Raw genomic sequence first — 27,009 nt, forward strand, 5'->3', positions numbered from 1 at the left:
CAGAATGAGGATGATTTCGTGGTGACAATAACTTTTAAGACCACGATGATGAGGCCCAGATACTGATGAGATGATGAGGTCAAAGAGCTTCAGGAAGAGGAGGCTGTTAGTGTAGCACAGCTTGACGCAGGGCTGAGATGTGAAGGAGCTGGGCCTGGATAAAGGTGAAGCTGGGCCTGGATAAAGGTGGAGCTGGGCCTGGATAAAGGGGGAGCTGGGCCTGGATAAAGGTGGAGCCGGGCCTGGATAAAGGTGGAGCTGGGCCTGGATAAAGGTGGAGGTGGGTCTGGATAAAGGTGGAGGTGGGCCTGGATAAAGGTGGAGCTGGGCCTGGATAAAGGTGGAGGTGGGTCTGGATAAAGGTGGAGCTGGGCCTGGATAAAGGTGGAGCTGGGCCTGGATAAAGGTGGAGGTGGGTCTGGATAAAGGTGGAGCTGGGCCTGGATAAAGGTGGAGCTAGGCCTGGATAAAGGTGGAGCTGGGCCTGGATAAAGGTGGAGCTGGGCCTGGATAAAGGTGGAGGTGGGTCTGGATAAAGGTGGAGGTGGGCCTGGATAAAGGTGGAGCTGGGTCTGGATAAAGGTGGAGCTGGGCCTGGATAAACATGGAGGTGGGTCTGGATAAAGGTGGAGCTGGGCCTGGATAAAGGTGGAGCTGGGCCTGGATAAAGGTGGAGCTGGGCCTGGATAAAGGTGGAGGTGGGTCTGGATAAAGGTGGAGCTGGGCCTGGATAAAGGTGGAGGTGGGTCTGGATAAAGGTGGAGCTGGGCCTGGATAAAGGTGGAGGTGGGCCTGGATAAAGGTGGAGGTGGGCCTGGATAAAGGTGGAGCTGGGTCTGGATAAAGGTGGAGCTGGGCCTGGATAAAGGTGGAGCTGGGCCTGGATAAACGTGGAGGTCTAAACAGACGTGAGTACAGCTTCCTGCTGTCACAGTGTTTTAAATACATTGATAAGGCAGGGTATACTGAATGCAGCCTCTGCTCCAAGGAGATGAAGTACAGCAACAAGGGCTCACGTGTCCTCTCATCACACTGCAGACACTGTTCACTGTGATGACCACAGCCAGAGGACTTCTGGTCCCAACAGTCCCACGTGCAGTTAAACAGCTATTATTTTACTCTTGATAAGCTACCTTAGCCAGAGTAGATTATCATTTTCATTTAACTGGATTGAATGCATATTAATTGCAAATAGAATATTGGCCACAATCCTAACAGCTGTACAGTAACAGTAGAAGTTAATATGAAGCCATACAGTAATGAAAACTAATCACTTTATTTGTACAGGCGATGGTTCTCACTACTCCTGATATCTTTGTTTTTATATGACAACATTTTTTAAAGGTTAATAATAATAATAATAGAGCTGAAATACTGATTAATAACTGAATAATACATTTGTTTTTTGCTTAAAGTAAATGTCAACACTTAATTTTCTTCTCAGCATACACCAGAATGCTACATTTTAAAGCTCATATTTAAAATAAAATTCTCCTGGTATCACACACATCTGCACTCATGTTGTTTCGTTTTGCACAGGTTGCACGTTGTTGTTTTGAAAAGATAACCAGTGTAAAACTCAGTAAAACTCTTTATTGCCAAATATTTGAACTTGTTTTGTTTAGTTTTTCACAGGTTGCACTTTATTGTTATTATCTTGAAAAGATATTCAGTGTAAAACAGGTTAATTGCAGCCACAATAAGCTATTTTTTGCCAAATATTAGTTATTTTTTGCACAGATAGAACTTTATTTGCATTGTTTTAACAAAGTGATTGCACATTGTATTTGTTTTTGTCTGATGGAGCAATCTGGTTTACTTGAGAGTGATTGCAATTTTCTTTATTCTATTATTTGAAAAAGCACAGATGGAGGAGTCACAAAATGTTGTTATTTCAATAATAGTTCAACATGGACCATTTTGTTACAATGTTGTTGGGGCGGTGAGGCATAAACATTTTTCTTCCTCCAAAGTGGGGCGTGACAGAAAAGGTTTGAGAACCACTGCTCTAGGCATGTCCCATGAATAATCATGGGACATTATTAACTAATAGGTTACAATAAGTTAATGACATTTGAAAAAAAGCAGTTAACTTTGGTGGTTCAACTTCATCTTGTCCCTGACATTTCATAGTCGGAAAAAATATCTCTGTACTCTATCAGAGACACCTTAATGTATGAAGATTGTTCATCTAAGGCAGTGATTTTCAACCGCTGTGCCGTGTCACACCAGTGTGCTGTGAGAGATCGCCAGGTGTGCCGTGGGAAAATGTCCAATTTCACTTAATGAGTGAAAAAAAAATATTATTTAGTTCAGTGGCGGGCCGTGCATTTTATACCTGGGCCTTCACTGCTGTCTTACCACCTAATAACCTCATGATGGCGCCACAGCTACGGTTATTTGTTTCTAGGGGTGTAACATCACGTATTCGTATTAAACTGTTCGGTACGAGGCTTACAAACCGAACAAGACGTTTGAATAATACTAGTGCATTTGGAAAATGCAGAAGCTTAAATTGTGGTAAATATAATGTTTTCGGTGGAGACAACGGTCTGTGTGTCTGTTTAGTTTCCGACCCGGAAGCAAAACAAAACACAACTGCTATGCTAAACTAGTTTAGTCAGGAAAACAACACGCACAAACTCGCGCTACATTCTCCCCGCAGCGTTCAGGCAGCTGTTCCCTACTGATTCAAACAGGGCTAAGCAATCGCCACACAATCCCCATTTCTCCAGACCATCATTCTTGCTTTGTAAAAGAAAAACAGCTCAAACAGAAGTATCGGACCCTAAACCCACGAAGGACGGTATATGCTTCGTAATTAACGGACAACGCATATGGTCAAAATCGATGTAATTAACACAATGACAAGAGCGATTTCACAAGAATCAGTCACATTTATTTACAACAAAGCATGACAAAAACAATCCAGCAACACTGACACTAAAGAGCAAGGGCCATTCAAACAGTATTTACATCAGTGAACAATATCCATAAACGACACAATAGGCCAAATTAACACACTGCAGATGTAAAGAAAACAAAAGCAGTTTCACTTACCCAATGCTGTTCTATTTAAATACAAAGTCCATTCTCCTGTCTTTGTTCACAAAGAGTTCAATAACGCGGCTGTGCAGAACATCCCTGCGTTTCAGTTCCAGCTAGAGGTCCCTTTCGATTGCCATGGATGCCAGTGATGACAGTCGAGCCTCCCCAGTTGCGTTTCTGGAATATGTTTTGATGCGTTTTAGGGCTGAAAATGTCCGCTCGACAGACGCAGTCGATATCGGGATCGTCACCGCCAAACATGTCAGTGTGTAAAGTTGACGCATGCTCTCCACCAGATCTTTCTGCTGAAGGAAAGCCAGTAGATCAGCAGGGCTTTTTCCTTCAAAGTCAGCCATGGCGTACATGACAGTCAGTTCTGTTTTAAGCCGTGCCAGATCATCAAACAGAGATCCGTGACTCTGCGTTAGGTTGGAGAAGGCCGAATCCGGGAATTTCTTCCGATATGCCTCAAACTGCTGGGGGTCGAGGAGGGAGAGAAACATTAACTTCTCGTGGTCTTTGAACCGATTTCGTACCTGGGCAAGAATGTTGTCCAAGATATCGCTGTGGAGTTTCTGGTACCGTGCACGAATATTTCCCTGTGCTTGCCTCTCCGTGCGCTTGGGGCACCTGCTTCACGCACAGTGGACTCAAAAATGTCAGCAAACCATCCCTTTTCTCTCTCAATAGTGTCACAAAACTCATCCACTCTTTTCAGACAGAACTGTATGTCCAGTTTTCTGTTCTGTAGCCGGCCGTTTCTTACTATGTCCAGTTTGTCCGGAAATGTCCTTCTTGAGAAAGGCGTCCCCAGTAACTCCGCCACTAAATCAGTTTCGCCTCCTCCTTCCGCCATTTCATATTAAAAAAACAATATTACACTTGAACTCTGTCTGCTACAACCAAAGCTCTGCTAGCAAGCATGTTTCGCGGGCACATAGCCATCTGAGCTGCCGTAATGCTGACGTAACTAGGCCTGCAAACCGCTCTGGTGCCGGCCATGAATCTCAAACTAAAGATCTGATTGGTTGATCAACAATATCGTCCCCATTCAACTTAATCTGCACATGCCAGCACTGGGTGAGTCTGCAGGCCTGGGCCTCTCTTCTTACTAGAGACACAGAGGTGAAATCTGATTGGATAAAAGCTCTACTTAAAACAAGCTGCACTGGAAGCAGAGCAACTGAGGAGCACAATAGCTGTGCAATGAGAACATAAGATAATGGGAAAAATATTTTGATAAATTATAATACATATAAGAAAAAATTAAATGTATTTAAGAAAAAATATTAAATTATAAAATAGCTATAACTTTGTGATTCTGTTAAGGCCAGCAGAGAAGGCTTTGAAGGCCCTGCCGGCCCGCCACTGATTTAGTTGCTGCAAATACTTTGCCATTGTTGAGCATCTGAGCTGCAATATAGTGGCTGGCTAAGTAATAATACTCTTCCATGCCAGTGGGTGGCAGTAGGTAGCGCAATAATGACTTTGTTCATTTAAAACAGTAGAATTAAATGACGCGAGGGAGAGGTTGTGATGACAAGACGAACAGCGATGGAAAAATATTTAGGAAAAATGCAGACTGTGAACTGGGCCCTGGACAAAATAACCCAGATGAAAAGCCTAGTAAGGATCAACAAATTGAGAGACTTATTATTAAATTGCAGTGGTGTATAAAGTACCCAAAAGCCATACTTGAGTAAAAGTAAAGATACCTTACTGGAAAACGACTCCAGTAAAAGTGAAAGTCGCCTATTAAAATACTACTTGAGTAAAAGTCTTAAAGTATCTGATATTAAATGTACTTAAGTATCAAAAGTAATTTTCTGATATTAAATGTACTTAAGTATTGAAAGTAAAAGTACAAGTAAATGCTGTTAATAAAAAAGCAAAGGGTCAGAATTTTGAGAATTAGGAAGTTTATTCTTTTAAGTGCTGTGGCCACCATGACCAAGGACAAGGAGTTGTGTTGAAAATAATTGGGTTGGCTGTGATCCATCCAGGAGCAACAATGTTGAACATCATATATTGTACATAAGTATACTTTTGCATCTACTATGAACTGTGGGCCTGATTTGAACACAAAAGTTTTGCTCGAGCTGAATCTGCAATTGGTCGACTGCTACCATCATAACTTGATCTGATCATCCACAAAATGACTCAAATATCAAAACATGATCAATACTAAAGTATTACAAAACGTAATGCGGCGCTCTCGCGGATTCTGTCAATCATATGGTGTGGTGGCTAGCTAACGTTCAGTTAGCTAACGTTAGCCAACTAGTGCTGCAGTGATTAATGAGCAACTGCAAACAAGTGCTCTCAAAGCCACGGTGATTTGATTCCCAGTGATGCCCAGGGTGCTAGCTAGCGAGCGACTCCATGAGTAGAATTCCACTCTACGATGACTGATTTCAGAAATGGAAGCACCTGCTACTCCCGCAACAAAACGATGGTGGGCGCTGCACAGGTTCCAAGCTTCATCCCCGAAATGATGCCTTAACTCCGCCTACTGTACATGCTGCTCAAAGGCTCTGCATGTTTGGAAGCACATACCTGTGTGAGCAGCTTTTCTCTGTGATGAAGATGAACAAAAACCCACACAGGAGTCATCACTGATGCACACCTTCACTCCACATAGAGGGTTTCCACAGAACCTAACCTCAGATATTAATGAACTGGCAGCCAAGAGAAGATGCCAAACATCTGGCTCTGGTACGTATGCATACAATAATGTAGCTACCTAAACATGTATTCTTTTTGCACTTTGTCCAATATCCCTTCTATCCTGTTTATTAAATGGTGACTCTATTTGGCCCTCAACGTAGTCAACATTGTTAGTTTAGTCCCTCTCTGGGATTGAGTTTGACACCATGGCATAGATGCTGTATTATGATAAAAGGTGTCATTTTGTAACGTTTTTGGTTGTTGGTGTGCCGCGGGATATTTTTAATGTAAAAAGTGTGTCGCGGCTCAGAAAAGGTTGAACAACACTGATCTAAGGTACAGAGTCAGGATCAAACTGGATGACACCAGGATGAGGGGACTGATTCATTCAGGTGGTTTTGCATGGAAAATGTTAAACTAAACTCTTGCATTTATAAGAAAAAGGGTTGTGAGGAGCACAGCAAGGTGGAACAAATATGAGTTACTGAGAAGTTTTAAAATCTAAAATGAATCGGTAGAGCTACAGTGTCTCTATGATGAGACATAAGCTGTGTGTTACAACCTGCCAACATGAAATCTCCACATGAGCACAACCTCTACTGCTGCTTTGTTCACTTTTTATCAGTTTGGAGGGTTGAAGAGAAGTCAAATTACTTTTACTTATATTAACATTATAACATTAGACTCCGTTCAGATAACAGTCTGTCTTCTATTACGGGGGTCGTTTGTAGCCACAGTGTATATACTTGTTTCAAATGGAAAGTGACAGAGGAATTGTAAAAGTAAAGACATTTGTATTCTCCAATTGCAGACAGCAGCATTGTTGTCTTTCAGCAGCACGTGGCAAACTGAGAGATGAAATAAATTCATAGAAAAGAAGCAGTGACCCACATCTGTCAGCTGGCAGAGGATTCACATTCACACCAGATGGGGAAGATAAGCTACTGTGTTAATAAAACTAAAATGACTATTCATAACATGTGCGTACTGTACTACTAATTCACTAGTAAAAAGTACGTTTTGTTTGATTGATACAAGCAGAGCAGTAACAAATCTGTTTGTCACTAAAATATATGAAGTTATATATATATACACACATAAAAACATTATTTTACTGTAAAACCAACAGATTTTGGTGAATGTATGTATCGACACAGAGAGGTGGTATGAGGTTTAAGATCGAGGTTGAAAGAATTAGGTTAGTCAAAGTTTGTACCTAACGAACCAGGTCACTCGTCACTATGGCAGCATGCACATGTATTACCAAACCAATCCATGACTTTACATTTCCATTTGGCTAACATGGTCACCTCACTCACATCTCTTCCTTCCATCTTAGCTCCACCAATCAGTAAAGCGAAACAGAGCCGTGAGGATTTCCTCTCTCACTCTACTGAGTCGATGGCAATACTCACATAGCATCTCATTGGTCACATGATGTTTACTAATGTTTTAAAGAAAAACACCTGAAGTCTTATGAGCGCCACCCCAACACGGTGAGAGACCAGAGAACCGATAGATGACTAAAATATGTTGATTACTGTAAGAACAGAATGGAAATGAGGGAATAATGAAATCAGCTAGATATCTATGATCTTTTTGTGGAGGCTGCAGGTAGAGTAAGTCTGTTAGTCTACGTTTCAGGCTCAGGCTGTTTGATTTGAAGTATCGATTGTGTGTCGAACAATATATTGTGCACTTGTGACAGAAAATGACAGAAAATTGTCGAAGCCAAACTGATAAAAAACTATTTTGGAAATGAACAACGTACATTTACTCAAGAACTGTGCTTAAGAACAATTTTGAGGTACTTGTACTTGTTATTCTCTGCTACTTAAATACTTCCACTCCACTACGATTCAAAAGGCATTATTACCTTTATCTGATAACTTTAGTTACGTTGCAGTGTCAGATTATTCACACAAAATGTAATCAACAAATAAACTATGATGTAATATCATAGGTTAATATACGATGAGATGAATGTTTTCTCCCTGGGGGGAATTTACAAACTAGCTAGCAGTTTATAAAGTCATTCAAATGAGCTCCACCTTTACCAGCTGCAACATTGATTATAATCCAATTATATACTAAACATTATTCTGAAATAGACCCTTTTTAGGCTTTTACTGAATTAAAGTATTAAAGGAATGACGAGTATTTCAACAGTGTAGTGCTACTGAAGTGAGTACTTCTTCCGTCACTAGATAACATTTTGTAGGTGATCAGGCTACAAGGCTCCTGCGTAGTCAGAGCCCTGAGGAGAGAGGGAAGAGGAGGGAGGAAGAGCATGCTAGCTTGGAAAACAACACCAAGGAGTGGTTAATGAAGACAGCAAGCAACTGAGCTCATTGGAGAAACCCAGGTGGTTGTAAAGGACCAATGGTATCATGCCATGCCATTCATATGGAGGGATGGGACAGAGTGGTGGAGGCAAGAGAGGTGGTGGTGGAAAGTACCTGGTGAAGTCCGAGTCAGGGAACAGGCTTAAGTGATATGGGAGGGGGACGGAGTGGAAGAGGCTTTTGTCACACTCCACTGGTGAATAGTGTCGGGGGGAGGGTGCTTTGTCACATAATTTGTTCACAGTGCTGTAAACTGGCTCAGGAGGCCTACAGTGGAGTGAGAGACAAGAGCAGAGAGGTTAGTGTCCAGAGACAAAGGCGGGGACGAAGGATCTGGGATAAACAAAGATGATGAAAGACAGGAAGAATAATAGAAATAAAGCAGCATGAGACGCAGCAGAGAGAGTAGGAGCAAGTACTGCTACATGGGGTAAATGGTTCTCGCTGGTCAAAACACTGAAGTCAGAGAGACTTGGAAGCATTTCTTGTTCATCATTCATCTATAATTTTTGATCAATTGATTACTCGCTCAGCCAGTAAAATATCTGAATGACTGGAAATGCTCTGGGTAATTTCTCACAGTCCACAGTGATGTCATCAATGAGCTTTTTATCTTTTTATCTAACAGTCTAAACCCCAAAGAGTTTCAGTTTGCTGTTAAAAGAACAGAGAAGATGGAACCAGAGAATGTTCTATGCTTGATATATGACTTCAATGAATAATAAACTATTAAAATTGTTGAATTCATGTTCTGGCATGGGTGATCTGACTAACTGTAATTGTATATATTGGTTTATTGCAGGAGTACAGGAGTTAACACATATTTTAATTTGCATACATATGATGTACTTATAGCAATCCTACAATGTTTGTGTTTTAACGTGAATGTGGTTCTTCAGCAGACATGGTGATCCATTAAACTATGTGGACGGTGGTATCAATATTATTTGATATTTAAGAGCTTAAATGATTTATAGTTTCAAGGAATTACATTTCTGTTGTGAACATGTAGTCAGCAAACTGATCCAGGAGCTTTTAAATGTTGTGTACTAATATTGTGATCTACAGGTTTAATTCATCATAGTCATAAAGTCAGTGAAGTGACTCACAAAGCAATAAACATCTTCAGTTTGCTAACGTTAGCCACCATTAGCTAGTGGTAAAACTCCTGAGTGTGTTGGATTGAGCAAGGGTGTGTATAATTGCTTACCAATTTAACTTTATTTGCAAGAGACCGATTGTGTTATTTCTTCTTTCAAATGTCATATTCTTGCTTTAATGTGTAGCATTCTCACCAGACAGTCATCTATTGGCGACACTCTTTAGCTAAAGGCAGAACTCTAAAAAGTTATTTCCATGGACTAGGAAAGTTCAATCAATATTTATTAACATAATGTACTCTCTATCAGAGCCAGGAACCAGAGAAGACTCACTTGTGATGTCATAAGTATAAAGTGTGGAGCTATGTCTATGGAGACAATGAATGGGAGACTGATTTTGTGTTGTTTTCTTTTATCTTTTGTACCCAAATGGGTAATATTCTATTAGTGTCCTCAGTGGTAAAACACTCCCCCAGTGCTCTCAGTGTCATCTAGAACATCGTCTATGGAGCAGTTCCACACTTTACACTTGATGACGTCATGCATTTCAGATTTAGCACTCTAGATTTAGGATTTAGGAGAGAGTTGTTTATGTTTAGGAATATTTTTGGACTGTCTTAGACCATAGCAATAGAGTGCTGAAGGGATGAACCAGGAAGTTAGTATTGCACTGGTTCCCTTGAAAAAAAGACATTGGTATTTTTCATTGGATTTTGGAGTATTGCAGAAAATAAGCAGAAAATAAGTTTATGATATTTACATTTAACAAACACAGGAGGCCGCTGTTTGTGCCCCATGAGAAACTAAAAGTCAACGTTATCTGATTTTGTCACATTTATTTTTGTAACGTCTGTTAGTATCATCATGTCAGTCGTTAGTCACGTGACTCGTTAGTATTGTTAGTCACGTGACTCGTTATTATTGTTAGTCACGTGACTCGTTAGTATTGTTAGTCACGTGACTCGTTAGTATTGTTAGTCACGTGATTCTCTAGTGACAGATCGTCACTCAGTGGTCAGGTGAGTCGTTAGTCAGTGAAGTTAACTGCAACCACAATTGTTTCCTAAATCTAAATAAATGTTTTTTTTGCCTAAACCTAACTTCTTATGAAAACCAAAGTTCATTCTGAAAGGACACTATGCATGTAATGAGCGTATTTTGAAACACCGTCCTGACACGTTGAAATCTACCGTGAGAAGGGTGCCACGGGGCACTGACTGAATGACGGTATTTGACGAGTTGGGACTGAGAATGTGTTGTTACTTCAGGCATCTAACTAAAAACCCATTGAAAAATGCGGACTCTTTTCCTGATTTTGGACTCATTCTTGCAGCACAGTATAACATGTATGAATTGTGATAATGGCCCTAGTTCCCATTTTAAGACTTTAATTTAATCAACTTATTTCAATAGGGAATAATCTTCTCTTTTGTACAACATAAGAATGTATGCCAACATTGTTAAAAGTTACCATATTTTGTAATATAATAGAAATATTATCTCTGAGGAGACAAATTTAGGTAGAAACATTCAACAGTACTTTAGAATTTATACATCACATATAGTCAGGCATCCGATTCCCAATGTAAAATGGCTCATGCTTAAAAAAAGTCTAATGATGGAATTTTTATTTCCAACGATTTGTTGCGCTAAAAAACACAAACGATGAGGAACATGCAGGGGCATGCAGTAGGTGACAGAGACGCTAAATATCTCACCTCAACTGGAAGTGCTGGGAATCAAACCTGCGACCCTCCCCGTCATCTAACGAGGGATTTCTAATGGGATGGAAAAAGTCAACGTTTCATAACCAACCATTGATAACCATCTTTTACCATTGATTTTCTCACACATTAAGACACTGATGAAAGACACACTTAGTGGCATGTTACATAGAACAAAACAAGACAGCTGAAAACAGAAAAAGCCATGTCCTTAAAAGGACTGAGGGATTCATCATCACCACCAGACGTCAGAGTGTGCTCATCTGTGCTAGCTCATGAACAGTAGGTCTAATCTGCTGCAGACATCCTGCGAATCCATCTCATTGGTTAGACACTCAGTGAACACTCAGTGAGTGCATGTCTGCTGTTTGTGAACTGATGTGAATTCACACGTGTTAACTGGAGCATGTAGTACAGTATGTCAGTTTGGAAAGGACTAATTTGTGCACAATGTGTGTGTACGTGTAAGCTGTTGATGTCACAGCCACACAAACACAGAAGCGCACACATACACAGACACACACACAGTCGCATGGACTAGACTCGTGATGTCACTGTTTGGCCGGCTACACCTCCACCTCCACACTTCTCTCTTCCTCATCTCATCCTCCTCCTGCCTTCTCTCTCTCTGTGACCAACTGTTGTGTGTTTGCATCCTGTTCGAACATGAAAACATCATCACCAAGAAACTGTCCCTTCTGGCAGAATGTGGCTGAAGAAATGGAAATGGAGTCCAAAGAAAATGAGGTCACTTCATGTGCGCACACAGTGTTTTCCTCCAGAAAATATCAAGAGAGGAGGGTGAGCACTGCAGGGTGGAAGCTTAATGCATGGCAAAGGTCAGAGATCAGACGTGTGAAGGATGTCTTTCATTTATTTCGAGCAAATATTTCATACCAGCTGTTATTCTACTTTGATTGCTGGATTCTGTGCTTCTACTGAGTCTCAATAAGGATCCACTGGTGAGATGTCTGGACAGACTCTGTTTCTCCTGAATCATTCACAGTGAAGTGAGCTGACTTGAGGCAGCCGGTCAGTACAGATCACACCAAAACACAGTGACCTTGTGAGGACCCGTAGGTGCACTTTAGAGTCTGGACTGTACAGCTGCCCTGTGGAGGTGCGGTTCACCGCTCAGTTTCTTTTATTCTTTAGCCTTTAACTCAGGTTTTGGAGTTCCAGTACAGGAACTTTGTGCATTTCTGAACTTCTTTTCAAATGGCAAATGTAGTGCCCTGCATGGAGTTAATACTTAAAGAAGAAGTTTTAAAATTTCTGGCAAAAAGATTGAAGAAAACTGACGACAATACAGCGAGCTTTTGAACAATACAGTGCCTAATATTTGGACTTCACACCCTACTGTATAACAGCCATATAACCTATAAGATATTACTTGTAATGTAATAATCAAGTAATCATTTCGGTATGATTTTTTATTAAATTCTTCTTAGTGTAGCAGAAGGGAACTTTTATCACTCGCTGGGCCTCGGTGTCCTTTTAATTACAAGGCCATCACTAGCCAATCACGGTGGGCGGGCATCATATTAGCTCGGGGACTTTAGGTTGGGTTCGAGCGGAATGCTACCAGAAAGAGGCTACAGCTAACCCTCCTCACGTTTAAAGAACGCTGCTGTTTTGCCTACCGGCGTGTGATTATCGCTGTTTTGCCTATGGCCGTGTTGCCTGCGGCAGTGTTGGACTAACAGCTTTGGCCTACTGGGTTTCGTCTACCCTGCTGCGCTGTGTCGACTACAGGGTCTGACGCTGCTATTATCAGCACTGCGCCCCGGTTCTGTGCTGTTTGCCGTCAGCAGCACCCTTGTTTTAATGAGAAAAACCTATTTTTTAGCTTGAGCCATTTTACTGTGTATTCTGACAAGGGATGTTAAGGCCCACTCTGGCTTTTAGTTTATACAAATAAATTGGGTGGCTGATCAGTTAACCAGTTATTTTGGTTCTTTTGTCTTTTCTTATTTTTTCCTTTGTTTGATGTTCCTTCCTGAGAACCAGAGCCTTCTGTAATTGTGTTCCTTGTCCCTGTAGGAGCTGCTAAGCCATGGTGGTGGGGTTGGTGCCTCTGGGTGTTGGTGTCTCCCTGCGTGTGGTTTAGTGTACCCCTGGTTAGGAACCCTCACGTGTGGTTGTGTGTGTGTGTGAGTGTTGTGTCCACGTGTGATCGGGGCGCCTCCTCTTTTGGGATCCTCACCTGCACCGGTCGCCACTGGTAAGCCTCAGTCCTGCACCTCTCTTTTAAATAAATATATAAGGCTCTTTTAGTATTTTGTGTTTAACCTTATCGGTGAACTATTATTGTGTAATAATAAAGATTAATTGTTTGTAGTGGAACCACGTCTCCTGCTCATCTGTATAATGAACCTGAGTGTCCTCTGAATCCTTGATACTGTGTGTTCACATCTTAATCTGCAGGTGAAATTCCTAAGGTGGCGTTGTTGTGCTCTGACTATTGGTTAATGTCCACGTAAACTTTAAACCACATCCCACCTTCCTCTCGCCACATTAGCATGATACCTTAAACACTACCACTCTTGCTCTCCTGTCAAGGTTATTTTTCTAGTAGTATCTCCATAAAGACTGTGTGGCTCCATATCGCTGTGAGCACAGGATACCTAGAGGACGTATAGCAGAAGGGTTTCCCCTCTACTCTCTCCTAACCGTTTTATCAATATTTAGCAGAATTGTTAGGAACAGTTATTCTACTTCGCATCAGTGATGAAATGAAAGAAGCTACTGATGATGATTGGCAGCTATTACAGGAAGTGAGGATCCACATGGCGTTGTAGTATTCACACTGTTTGTTCTGACTGTATGTGTAAAACCCAGCGTTCAGAGCCGAGAGTGCTTCACTTTAGGGCAGCGGGGTAATGTCAGGCACCTTGTCCAAGAACAAATAGTAAACCTCTTAACTCCAGAGAGAATGGAGGACTAATCCTTCACTCCACAAAGCTTAACACGGGGCTCCTTCACTTATCCTCTCAAATGAGCTTTTGTTATCACTCTGCTCCACTCTTCCTCCACCACTCTTTATTTACAACTTAATTCTTGCGAACAACAATGACCTCATCTAACGGAGAAGCATTGTGGAATTATGGAATGTACGTGTGCATTAGTTAATTGTGATATCCACCAATCATCCTAACAATCTGCTCTTATTTGTCATTCGTCTAATGCAGTTACATAGAACTGATGAGACCGCCACTCAGACCAGCCCCCCGAGCGCACACGTTACTCTTAGATCTGACTTTATAGGAAATATGGCCCGCTTGGTCCGGAGCCTCGTGGCAGCTTGCTGGGATTAGGTGTTAGAGAGCTGCTAATTTTTGGCTGTGACTCACTCCAGTGAGACATCTTAAGCCTTCTTCTGTTTGGACTGGGAGTAGTGACTGTACACCCAACAGATCGTAAAATACATACAGAACAGGACAAAAACAGGGAGAGTAAACACAGCAAGACATCTTCTGACTGCCAAATAATAGACTTTCAGAGCTTTCAGAGCTCATGGAAGTTCAGAGACTGGGTTTTGACTGCATTTCCATCCCTCTTACACGAGGGCAGAATGGCCTTATACATGTTTCTGTGTATCCAGAATTATTATTAGGGCATGAGTCATGAGGTTTTTTTTTATACATTATTTTTAACAACCAAAAAAAGTCAACAGCTCCCTGTAAAATACACAACAAAGCCCTGATGACTGATGTCTAGTCACACAAAGAGGAAAGACATCCGTCTCACTGTGCCTTGATGGTACTGCTGCTGGACCTGAGGCTGCCGTTATAACATCATTTCCACTGATAATAACCAACATTACCAAAGCCTTTCACAACCACAGCTCATAGCACCGACACACAGACAACTAAAGTGCTATGGTTCTGATGTGCTCAATGCTCCAGTAGTTTACCGACAGGCGTCACAATGCACTGAACAACACAATGTTCAGAAATAAATCATAAAAAGAGAGATTCAGGCACCAACACAGTACAACAGAAACACAGCATTATAGCAGACCAGTGGTTTTCAATTAGCTGTTTCTGGAAAACAGTCTATTTTATAAATAATTGTTTCAGTAAATGTGTTTCTGCAGATCCTGATTGGGGATGAAGGGGGACCCAACTTAATCGAACCAGAACCCTTTATTTGAAAAACACTGCAGTGGAAACTGGACACAGACTATGGGAGTAAAACCAAAAGTTCCAAACACGGAGAAACGTGTGTTTTAAAATTGCATCTTAACTCCTCATGGAGTTTTGATTACTTACAGGAGAAGGGGGAGACAGGGGACACATCTATAGTAGTTTGAGTTGTCTGGTAGGAAGGGAGGTAATTACCGTAAGAAAGAAAAACCATCCAACCTGTTTATATCCTCTTCCCCAAGTAAGTGCTTAGGGAGGGGGGAATAACTCCCAGGGGAGATGGGAGGGAGACCAGACTTGTACTCCAGAGTGCCACTGTTGATGGGGGAAGAGATATGATTTTCCATTGCTGGAGAGAAAGCTGTGGAGGAAGAGCGAGACACAGAGAGAAAACAGAGGCAGCTGCTTTAACAGACAAAAGTAGCTGACACATGCTTCCATGACGTCAAGAAAGTAACCCTGCACAATTTATTATCATTTTTTCTATTTTATGTTGGTTTAGTTTCAAAATACAGCAATTTAGGGTTACAATCTGACTGAAGCACTAAACATCTGTATTAACTATCCTTGAAATCTAACATATGAAAACAAAGAATCTTTCATAAAAGGCCTGCACAGCTTTAAGTTCATTTCACAAGTGTGTGTGCAGTTCAATATTCTTTGGTTGTCTTGGTGATAACGTGTGTGCAAAAATCAATGACTGCAGTTGTGTATTTGTGAAATAGAAGTGATTAAAATTCATGATCTCACATTACATTACACATGACACACTTTTAGTCTAAACTCTTCTAACAGCAGATGACTGGCCAAGTTCAAATACAAGAGGTGAGGACTTACAGTGAGTGATATCAGGAGGCCCATAGGGGTCTGATAGGTAGACAGTGGTGGGCTTTCCCACCTTTAGGTAAACCACATCCGACGTGTTCTTCAAAATGGCCACAGCCTCTTCATGAGACACCTCCTCCAGACTGTAGTTGTTCACCTGTCCAGACACAGAAACAGTCCCTGTTTGTTTAATTAGGAGCTTTAGAGGCTGCTCAGATCAGACCCACCAGCAGGCTCCCCGTCTACAGGAGACTGGATGATGACAGATGGTGTTCGGGTGTGAACACAACAGTAGGAAGGTAATTCAATTAAGCGCTGATTAAGCAAGAGGGATGCCCTCCTCTGAAGAGCTTGCTGTTATATACTGAGCCAGCAGGGTTTCAGATGTCACATACAGACTCACTTCATCATTGTGTTATCATCTAGACTACAGCTGCAGGAAGAGGGTCTGATTTATACACTGCTAGTTAATATCGATAGATAGATAGAAAAAGAGAGAGAGATAGAGATAGAGAGATAGAGAGAGAGAGATAGATGGATGGATAGATAGATAGATAGAAAAAGAGAGAGAGATAGAGAGAGAGATAGAGAGAGAGAGATAGAGAGATGGATAGATAGATAGATAGATAGATAGATAGATAGATAGAAAAAGAGAGAGAGATAGAGAGAGAGAGATAGAGAGAGAGAGATAGAGAGAGATAGATAGATAGATAGATAGATAGAAAAAGAGAGAGAGATAGAGAGAGAGAGATAGAGAGATGGATAGATAGATAGATAGATAGATAGATAGATAGATAGATAGATAGAAAAAGAGAGAGAGATAGAGAGAGAGAGATAGAGAGAGATAGATAGATAGATAGATAGATAGATAGATAGATAGATAGAAAGAGATGGATAGATAGATAGATAGATAGATAGATAGAAAGAGATGGATAGATAGATAGATAGATAGATAGATAGATATAGAGCAGTGGTGGGCCGTCAGGGCCTGCAAAGCCTTCTCTGCTGGCCTAAACAGAATCACAAAGTTATAGCTATTTTATCATTTAATATTTTTTCTTAAATACATTTAATTTTTTGTTATATGTATTATAATTTATAAAAATATTTTTCCCATTATCTTATTTTCTCATTGCACAGCTATTGTGCTCCTCAGTTGCTCTGCTTCCAGTGCAGCTTGTTTTAAGTAGAGCTTTTATCCAATCAGATTTCACCTCTGTGTCTCTAGTAAGAAGAGGCCCCAGGCCTGCAGACTCATCCAGTGCTGGCATGTGCAGATTAAGTTGAATGGGGACGATATTGTTGATTGACATAGTCTTCAACCAATCAGATCTTTAGTTTGAGATTCATGGCCCCACCAGAGCAGTTTGCAGGCCTAGTTACGTCAGCTCAGAGTCCAGATGCCTCTCTGCCAGCAAGGTGCAGAGTGTGCTGTGATTGGTCAGTGGGCGGGCACGTGACTATGTGCCCGCGAAACATGATTGCTAGCAGAGCTTTGTAGCAGACAGAGTTCAAGTGGAAATATTTGAAAGACATTTTACCTAGCTTTGTTTTTTTAATATGAAATGGCGGAAGGAGGAGAAACGGATTTAGTGGCGGAGTTACTGGGAACGCTTTTCTCAAGAAGGACATTTCTGAACAAACTGGACATAGTAAGAAATGACCCCACAGCTAGCAGCCCTGACCCAGACAGGAAAAGGATTTGTATGCAGCGTCGGAGAAGCGTTGCACATGTTATGGCTGTGAATGTGTTTCATTTTAACTGAGCGTCGGTACTTTTGGAGAGACTCGAGTGGATCTACAACTCACAACCGCGGCCCGCCCTTCGCCGGTCCACGGCCGGAGACGACCACCGAACGCGGTCGAAGGCGACCACCGAACTGCGGCGGAAAACGGACCACCAACCGGCGGCGGAAGACGGACAAGCGACCGGCAGCGGAAGACAACCGAACGTGGGTCGAAGACGACGACCGAACAGCGGCGGACCACGGACAACCGACCGGCGGCGGATCCGGTTGGACTTCTTACTGGAACTGATGTACTGGGATTAAACTCTTTGTCAGCATATACAGCATTTGGTAAGTGAACTTCGTTTGTTTACCTCTACTGTTCATTTGTCTATCGTGGCGTTTTTATGAATAATATTTGAATGGCTCGTGCTCGTGGGGTGGAATGCGTGGATCCGCTGCAGGTCTGCTGGATTGATTTGTTGCTTTGTTGTCATACGAATATATGCGACTGCTCTTGTGAGTTTGTTATTGTGTTACATTGATTTGGACTATATTGTCCTTTAATGACGCAGCGTATAATATGTGCTCGTATTCATGTATCTGCACATTTTATTTCATTTGTCAAATGTTGCAGTGTTATGTGAATATGCGGCTTTTACACGAAACAAATAATAACCCGTAGCTGTGACGTCATAATGAGGTTATTAGAAGTGTCGAACAGCACTGAAGGCCCAGGTATAAAATCCACGGCCCGCCACTGCTATAGAGAGAGAGAGAGAGAGAGAGAGAGAGAGAGAGAGAGAGAGAGAGAGAGAGAGAGAGAGAGAGAGAGAGAGAGAGAGAGAGATAGATAGACAGATAGATAGATAGATAGATAGATAGATAGATAGATAGAGAGAGATAGAGACAGATAATATACCTAAATATTATGGTATTCAATATATGTATATACTGTAGACCTACTTACTAACTTCTATACACTTGCACTCATTGTGTACTCACCATTAACAGCCGGTCTCCTACTTGAAGCCGGCCATCCTTCTGCGCTGCCCCGCCGTCGATGATCTTGGTGACGTAGATGCTGTTGTCACCGGGGATGTGCTGGTTTCCAACTCCACCTGCAATACTGAAGCCAAGCCCTGTGTGTGTGTTTGCATATATGAAAGTAGTTGGTTAGTTTCTGAGTTGTATGTATGAGTGATTTATGTTAGGCATCAGACAATACCATAATGATCATGTATCAAGCTATACAGCATATGTATCTAAATATTTTTACTTTACTTTTATTGGGCCGAGGAAAACCCTGTTTGAAACCAGTTCAGCTAAACTGGAGACATGGTCAAAGAACATATACATATATATATATATATATATATATATATATATATATATATATATATATATATGTATATGTTCTTTGACCAAAAGATATATATCTTTTATTTTACTATATATATATATATATATATATATATATATATATATAGTAAAATAAAAGATATATATATATATCTTTTATATATATATCTTTTATTTTACTTCACCTTACCCAAAACACACTGCATTAACAGTGACCACTGACATGAAATCAATCTAATTACCACTCCTGTAAGGAGTGAATATGATCAGGTGTGTGTCTGAGCTCACCTTTTGGTCCTTTGATGAGTTTGATCTCAATGATGGTCTCGAGCATCGGCCTGCGGCGCCGCACGTACAGCCGAACAATAGAACCTGCAACCTTCAGGGCTTCTACTGCCTTACTGTGAGAGACTTCAGACACGTCGGAGTCATTCACCCGCAGGATGCAGTCGTTTACTCTGGAGGAGGAACAGTGTGCATCGATGTCACAGAGCAACAAAAAAACTCCTTTGACGGATAACTTAAAACACATTTCAAAAGACACACACACACACACACACATACGTGAAATAGATCTAACACTGTTATAACTCTGGTTGACAAGAACAGGGCATTGGCTGGATTTAAATCTGTCCAGGGAGACGATTGCATTGGGATTGAAGATGTTGTGTAGTCGGTCGGATGGCAGTAACGTGTTTGTAAGGCCGAGTCACAGTAGTCACTTCGGGAAAAGATTTTGACATGAGTTTTTTTAAGGTCAAACAAACTTCAACTTTTATGAATTCACATGATGTTTAGATGTTTTTTTAGCTGTTCTATCATAATGAGGGGTGTCACCATTTACAGGCATTGATCAAAACCATGATATTTAAAAATGAAATATTGATATCATATTGATAATATATATATGATATTATTGTGTAATAATCCAGCACATCTTAATGACTATATTATATATATAGTTAAAGTTACTGACTCTCTTCTCCCTAGCCTCAGAATTTGAGTGTAATTAATTTGCTGAAAAAGAGACAAAACACACAATAAACAAAGTTAAAGATGAATTTGACTGATAGCATCATTATTATTTTTTATTTCCTTTAGATATCGTGATATGATTATCGTGAATTCTTTTGACCACGATAATCATGTTTATCATAACAGCCCTAATCCCAGTTAAGATGAGACAATGTTAAGAACAACTTTATGCTTAGAAAACAGCAACTACGACACACACAAATGAACTAACATACTAACATGTTCACAGTACAGCCAGAGGAGTTGTATTATTTGCATCTCCCTGTAGACACACACACATTTGTGTTTGTTGGCTGTAGATCCTGTTTACTGTGCAGTGTTGACCCATATGCTCACATAGGAGTTTTAGATCGCAGGCTGTGTTGTGCATATTACACCCTTTTTATTGTAGCTGTATGTCTGGGATGTAGAGACAGAGTGGGGCTCACTGAGTTCCAGCACACCAGTGTGTAAATATCAGAGTCAGCAAGCGGCTCAGTTTGAATTCCCCTGAGGTGTTGACCAAATCATCCATGCCCTGGCACTCAAGGACACAACTCTCCTGAGGGTCAATAGGGAACAGCTGGGAACAGCTGGGAACAGCTGGGAACCCCCCCCCCCCCCCCCCCCCCCCCCCACACACACACACACAAAATCCCATGCATACACACACACTTCAACCAGAGGAAAGCAGAGCATAAAGATCTGCATACTTCCACATCATATCCTTCAGCAGAAAAATATGAGCATTAAATCTTTTTTTGTTCTGTTTCTATTGGAACTGATTTCATTCAGACTGAACCTATACTGAGCAGTATACATTCAGTATGTTGTTATTTTGAGGTTTATGTTTAAGACAAAGACATCTTGTCTGTGATTACTAAATGAACAACAGACAATGACAAATAAACATTGTGAGAAAAGTCTGAAGTAAGATCTAAATACATTTCATATAGGTTAATGGAAATTGTATATACCAATACAACGGAGGGGATATTGTGGGTTCAGTCTTGACTACAACCATGCTTTTACCCTCCAAAACAACGACTCCATGAGAAACACTTAAAACGCTCCCGGCAGCCCCTGAAGCCGAGCGGCTGCATTAAGTATGCTTAGTGCTCTGCTCCAGCGTCCCACAGCAGTGACAGTTAGGAAGTGTGTCTGGCTCTATAATGGTATAACCAAATCCCTCTCAGGCCTCCTTCCTCCCAGAGATTAGACTCCATCCATAATGCATTAGTCATGCTGCCCACCTAGGAATGGGTGACCATCAATTAGGCTAAGAGTGATTTATGCCCGGCCTGCTACTCCTGCTATCTGCTCCAGATTGACACTGTGCATGCATTACGCTCCCCTCTAGCATCTGTGATCTGACAGTAATGCTGCAGAGCTGCAGATAAAGAACAGGAGCTGGCCTGAAACCACCAACCAGCATCATCCATCACTTCTACTTTAATGTAAAAATATTTTTGGTTTATTGTTTCTTTGTTAAATAGTTTACAAATGTTTACAAAAAACAAGAAATCTTATCAAAATGTTAATCTGTATGATTATCAGGGTTTTTTCCTTTAATCAAATTATTTGAGGTCTTTTCAAATAATTCGGTGGGAAATCCACTGGTGGCAAAATAGCAATGAGGGATAGGAATGCATTTCCTTGCCGCCATAATTGCTAGATCAACAAATATAATACAATTAAATATCAGGACAGATTCCTAACAGTTGTAATTACAGGGGGACACTCTAATGCTGCATCTTAGACAACTGGACGACCTGTTTTGAGGACACAGTCAGAGATGTAAATTAGCTGGCACATGTACTTTTGCATTACACCAGAAAAGGGCCAACAAATGTTCTACGAGGCCAAAGTGTTGTAAGTAAAGCTGTGGCTCTCCAGTTTCATAATTAATGTAAGAGTGTTCACGAAGACTTTCACCCAGTAGAGTGAAGAGTGAGCTCATGTTGAGTCCTTGCCTCCTTCATAAACTACTGTAGAAAAGGATCTGATGCACTGTATCCGTTCATTTAATAATGTTAAGGATGGTGGGTCCCCTAAAGCAATATAGTGTGAAGTGACTATCACTCAGTAAGCGCTGATGCTGCAGAGTACTGAAGGTTTATTGATGTGGGTTTTAATTGGAGAGAGAATAGACTCAAGTTCAACCAAAACAAAATGTTTTTAAGCTACTCCTGAGATTAAATTAACAGAAGGTTAATGTCTGTGATTTGCAATTAGAGTTAATGTATATGGAGACAAATAGTTTAAAAGTAATGTTGTCAATATAGAAAGAATTTTGATTCACAGAAATATAAGGCATCATCAAGATAAACTGACAAGAGAGCCAGTGCTGACCACAAGTTTGAGTCTGCTTCAGAGCAATGATACTGCTGTATAATATCTTAAATATGTGCTATATGCAACATTCCTGAGGGCAGATTATCTAGGAACAGTAGTGGAGGAGCAAACTGTGATATAGTGGAGTGGTGAGAGATTATCTTTAAGTCATCCTCTTACAGGAGGTTTCTTTTCTCACGTGTTTTTGAGAGATGCACGTTTTTTTCCGTGTCGGGTCAGAAAACTTTTCTAGTTATCTCCTTTTGAAAAGCTGTGTAGGGAAGTGGAAGTGACTGACCTCAGCCGTCCATCCTCGGCTGCTGCTCCTCCAGGGATGATCTTGGTGATGAAGATGCCGGGGTCATCACCAATGTGTGGGTTATCTGTGCCTCCGGCGATGCTAAAGCCCAACCCTGAGTTACCCTGTGGCCATGGAAAAGAGTCAAGGACAGGCAGTCTCATTCTGTATGTAGTGTGCCAAAATGCCAACACATCAACTAACTGCATGTACTGCAAGGAACAATTTCTTTAAAAGTCAATGAAATATTGACGCAGTGTATGGCTGTACAGTGTCCCTGCTCTCAGCATAATTACAAAGTGTTCAGAGATGTAAAGTCTTCAGTTTGCCATTACACAACGGCTCTGTCACCACAGCCTCTCTCCTGATTCCATCATGACAGATACTATGAAATGTTGTATTTACGGGCTCACACTGTGTCTTTCAGAGTAGGAGATGCACTTTGTCGGTTCTGCAAATAAATACCCCTGGATGCCCACTCACAAAATGAAGGTCAAGTTTTGATGAAGTCGTTAGCTGATGGGAATAGCAGCTTCTCTTGATTACAAAACCCACTGAGAGTCCCTGCAGGGCATTGCTGCCTGGATGCTGGATCAGAAACACTGACATAATAATACATAAAGTGACTGGACCCACACAATTCATGCTAGGAAAATAAAATCATTTCAGATAGTAGCTCATGATGTAAACAGATAACTGGGCATAGATCCTCTAAAGAGGCAGCATGGATGTTTCAACTTCCCTCTAGCACTACCTTGCATGTTATTGTAAAGCCTACAGGAGACCATTTCACTGCACCACAGTGCAGAGGCATGTTCTCATGGATCATCTGAGGTTGAACACAGCTGTGAGGGATGTGAGATACTCACCCGCTCTAGAGTGATTTCCTCAAACTCGTATTCAATTTCTGTGCCGTTGACCTGAGGGTACAGAAAACAGATTGAGTTTTTTTAGCCCTTCAAACATTGGGGAGACACTGCAGGCAAAAACATAGTTGTTCATGTGTTCTCTGATGATTTCTCTGCTAAATAGGCGCCACCTCAAGGGAAACAATTTAAGGTGATGGTTAATCAACATTTGCTGTTTTTGCCACATAGCGGTTATCTACAGCAAAGTCAGTCCCATCCTGTATCTCACTGATACGATGAGATGATTAATTAGCAGAGAGCACTTCTGTCATTATGCATTCATACAGGAATAGCACACCAGCATGTGAGACGCTGCATATCATAGTCCCAGTTGGACATCATTTTTGAGCAGCATCAGATATTATTATCAGAACTCATAGGACTGTAGAAGCAAGCAAGACCTGAAGACTTAATTAGCAACGGCAGTAAAAGAGGCAGAGTTCATCTGAAGCTACTATATGATCATAACTCTATCACATGAACACAATATCTCAGTAAAAGTTTGTAATGTTGTCTGGCAGGGAAAAACAACTGCTTGCAAAATGTCAGAGGCTGAGGCAGATACTCCTGTCCTCATTTCTACACAAAACAGAGAAGCACCTTCAACTGTTAACATAACCGCCAACATGTGACAATACAGCTTATCCAGCTTCATTTCTCTGTTCTGATGTAAAATACTGAGGTGTTGGTCTTTAGAAGTCTTGCGCTGGTTTTATTTATTTATTTATTTATTCATGACAAACATTAATAATTCAGAACTGCAGCCTCATTTGTTACTGTGATAAGTTACATGATCAAAATGTAGTAACACACCACACTAAAACTCAGTAATAATGGGCTCCCACTCAAGTGTGCTTTAATCTGCTGAAGGTATGGATCTTCTACTGAATAGGTGCTTCAAAAAATACACAGAAACTCACATAAGGAACCGACTCCAAAGTGTCTGTGTTGACGATTATTGGCGCAGGGCTGGCCTGTAAGAGAGACAGAGAGAGACAGAGAGAGACAGAGAGAAAAGGGGGAGAAAAGGGGGAGACTTATGTTTTAGTGATAGAGCGCCCACCACTGTCCTACTTTCCATAAATGTATCCAGGGGACAAGCTTGTAGATCTCTGTATCATCAACAATTCAACAGACTTCCATTTGCTGAATGGCATCAGAAATGCTCCACTCTCACACCCAGTAATTACAGCTGAGCAGGTTTAACGAGAGACGGATGAGAACATGGGTAGTAAAGAGTTGACGTGGTGACTTCCTATTGGGCAGATATGCCGCGCTGACAGTAAAGAATTCACGATTCATACAGGACAGCACTCCCCAGAGAGGAACTCTGTGTTTAGCCACAACGTGAGAGGCTGGACCGAACATCCAATCAGCAGTTCAGTTTCCAGTACGTAAACAATGAGCATGATGTATGAGACTCACTTCAGAAGAGGATGCTCAAGGATGCATTTAGAGATTCCTTTGAAATTCATCCTTTGATTTTGTCATCACAAGATGAATAGAACTTAAACAAACAAAAAAAGCAATAACAAAAAAAAAGGCTAATCATTCTCAAATAATTAGAATGAAACACAATATGATGCATATCAAGTAGTATATTACATTGTTTGCAAAAGGTGAGAGCCCCAAATAACTGAAGTTCTTTGAGATTTATATGAGTTGCTGAATCCGGTCACGGATCCTGGACTTTTACATGATGTATGCAGTATCTATACACACACAGAGTCCTGTCACAGCTATAGGGTCACAGCACCTTACACAATGTGTGCCCGCTGTGCAGCTGACTGACATGATGCTGGGAAACACGAGACGGCTTGCTTGGTCAGCAGTGCAGTGACAGCACATGTCATCAGCAAGAGACCCTGTCTGTCCACTCATGTCTCCATCACAACTATCACACAGCTGAGACTACGGGTTCCATGACCCCACTATACTACAGGACTGCTGCTTCTTTATACTACTTGCAGATTAAGCTTTTGGTGAATCAATGCATGGGATGAACATTTTGGGGTTTGCTTCAATTAGTAAACATTCGTAAAAAAGAACGTCCAGTGGATAAATAAGGTCTAAATTATCAGCCATGCATATGCATAGTTTTGTGCTCAAATGGTGTGTATGCTCATTTCTATGCACAGGACCTAATTAATCAGTTTCTTCTTGTGCTTGAGAATGTGAGTACAAACCAACTCTACTGTTAACCAAGCAAGCAGGATTAATATTACCCGTTACTGAGGACACGCATTTACGTTTTGATTTGAAAAAAAACAGTGTTTTCTTTCAGTGCAAATGAGGCCATTAATGCCTCTATTTCTTATCATTAGTACCGCATGTCAGAGCACCTGTGGATCTGTAAATGGTGTTTAAGTGACCCCTTGCTGAGCCTTGCCCCTTTGTCGTTAGCCGCTGCTTCGGAGCTACCATGGAGCCCACATTGTCACTAACTGCACTCCCTGAAGAAATCTAACTGTAGAGCAAGGCACCTTTCACTGCTTTCCAAGTCACATACTTTGTCTCTTTACCTTTATTACATACTGCAGCTGCTCTTACAAAAAACGTACTGTTGCATGCAGTGTGTATTCAATTGGGTTGAATGAATGATTGAATGACCCAGGTTTCCTACCGTGACGGTAAAGTCTGCCCTGGAGTGTTTGATGTGTGAGTGCTTCATTTGAGAGTGTTTTATTTAGGGGGGATGTGTGGTTAGGGGCCATGACACATCTGGATTTCCTGATTCCTTTATTAATGAATTGTATTTATTTTACTTCCTTTATATTACTTTATGTATGATCCGTTTTTTTAAGTTACCCTCTGTTCTCTATTCACTAGTATTCACCCCCGACCAAATGAAAAGCTGTCATCAATCAGTGGACGTGTTTTTGATTGATGACAGATCTGTGAGAAGTTCAGACACACCTCAGTAAACAGCATCCAAGATGTAGACAAAACCTATAACTGCTACTGTGAATACTTTGACAGAGGAAGACATTACCAGTGTTTCTGGCAAGAAATATGAATTTATTATTATTCATCATCATAAGTTGCATTGCCAAATTATCATCACTTTTAAGTTCAATGAATAATGCAATGGGCCTATCACTAAAACACTTCTATCAACACATTTTCACAGTTTCTTTTACCCAAAAGTGAGCTCAAATCATTTTATCAATACTTTTGCAGATTACTGAAGACAAATTAGATCCAAATCAGAATCCCATATATTTGACTCTTTAGTGGAGGTGAAAGAAGACAGAGTAAACTCATGGTCTTTAAATTTCCCTGTGTTTATTTTCGGTTTGTTTAAGGTCTGTTAACTTTCTGATCTATAATTTAGCCCATGAAAACAACAAGAAAAATCATCATGTTAGAGCCATCTTATTTCCCTCCAGTACAGTCAATTTAAGACATTTTGTTTAAGACATACGAGTCTGAACATCACAGAGACAGACAGCGACAGAGAGACTGGCCAGAAAGTGATTGAAGGAAAGAGGTGTTTGTGAGAGGAATGA

General features: G+C 41.0%; 1 protein-coding gene across 1 annotated transcript in view; it reads right to left on the reverse strand.

Moving 5' to 3' along the window:
- The window catches only part of dlg2 (discs, large homolog 2), a gene marked incomplete at both ends in the record, with an annotated part of 233,690 nt that overhangs the window by 34,193 nt on the left and 172,488 nt on the right, over positions 1 to 27,009 (reverse strand). Inside the window, 7 exons of the mRNA XM_079171139.1 lie at positions 15,228 to 15,393; positions 15,870 to 16,014; positions 18,590 to 18,726; positions 19,235 to 19,404; positions 22,593 to 22,717; positions 23,462 to 23,512; positions 24,421 to 24,474. Coding sequence (XP_079027265.1) covers positions 15,228 to 15,393; positions 15,870 to 16,014; positions 18,590 to 18,726; positions 19,235 to 19,404; positions 22,593 to 22,717; positions 23,462 to 23,512; positions 24,421 to 24,474 — 848 coding nt within the window. The remainder of the gene's footprint in view (positions 1 to 15,227; positions 15,394 to 15,869; positions 16,015 to 18,589; positions 18,727 to 19,234; positions 19,405 to 22,592; positions 22,718 to 23,461; positions 23,513 to 24,420; positions 24,475 to 27,009) is intronic.

The sequence above is a fragment of the Pholis gunnellus genome (genome assembly GCF_910591455.1).
Source record: "Pholis gunnellus genome assembly, chromosome: 13".
In the NCBI taxonomy this organism is placed as follows: Eukaryota; Metazoa; Chordata; class Actinopteri; order Perciformes; family Pholidae; genus Pholis; species Pholis gunnellus.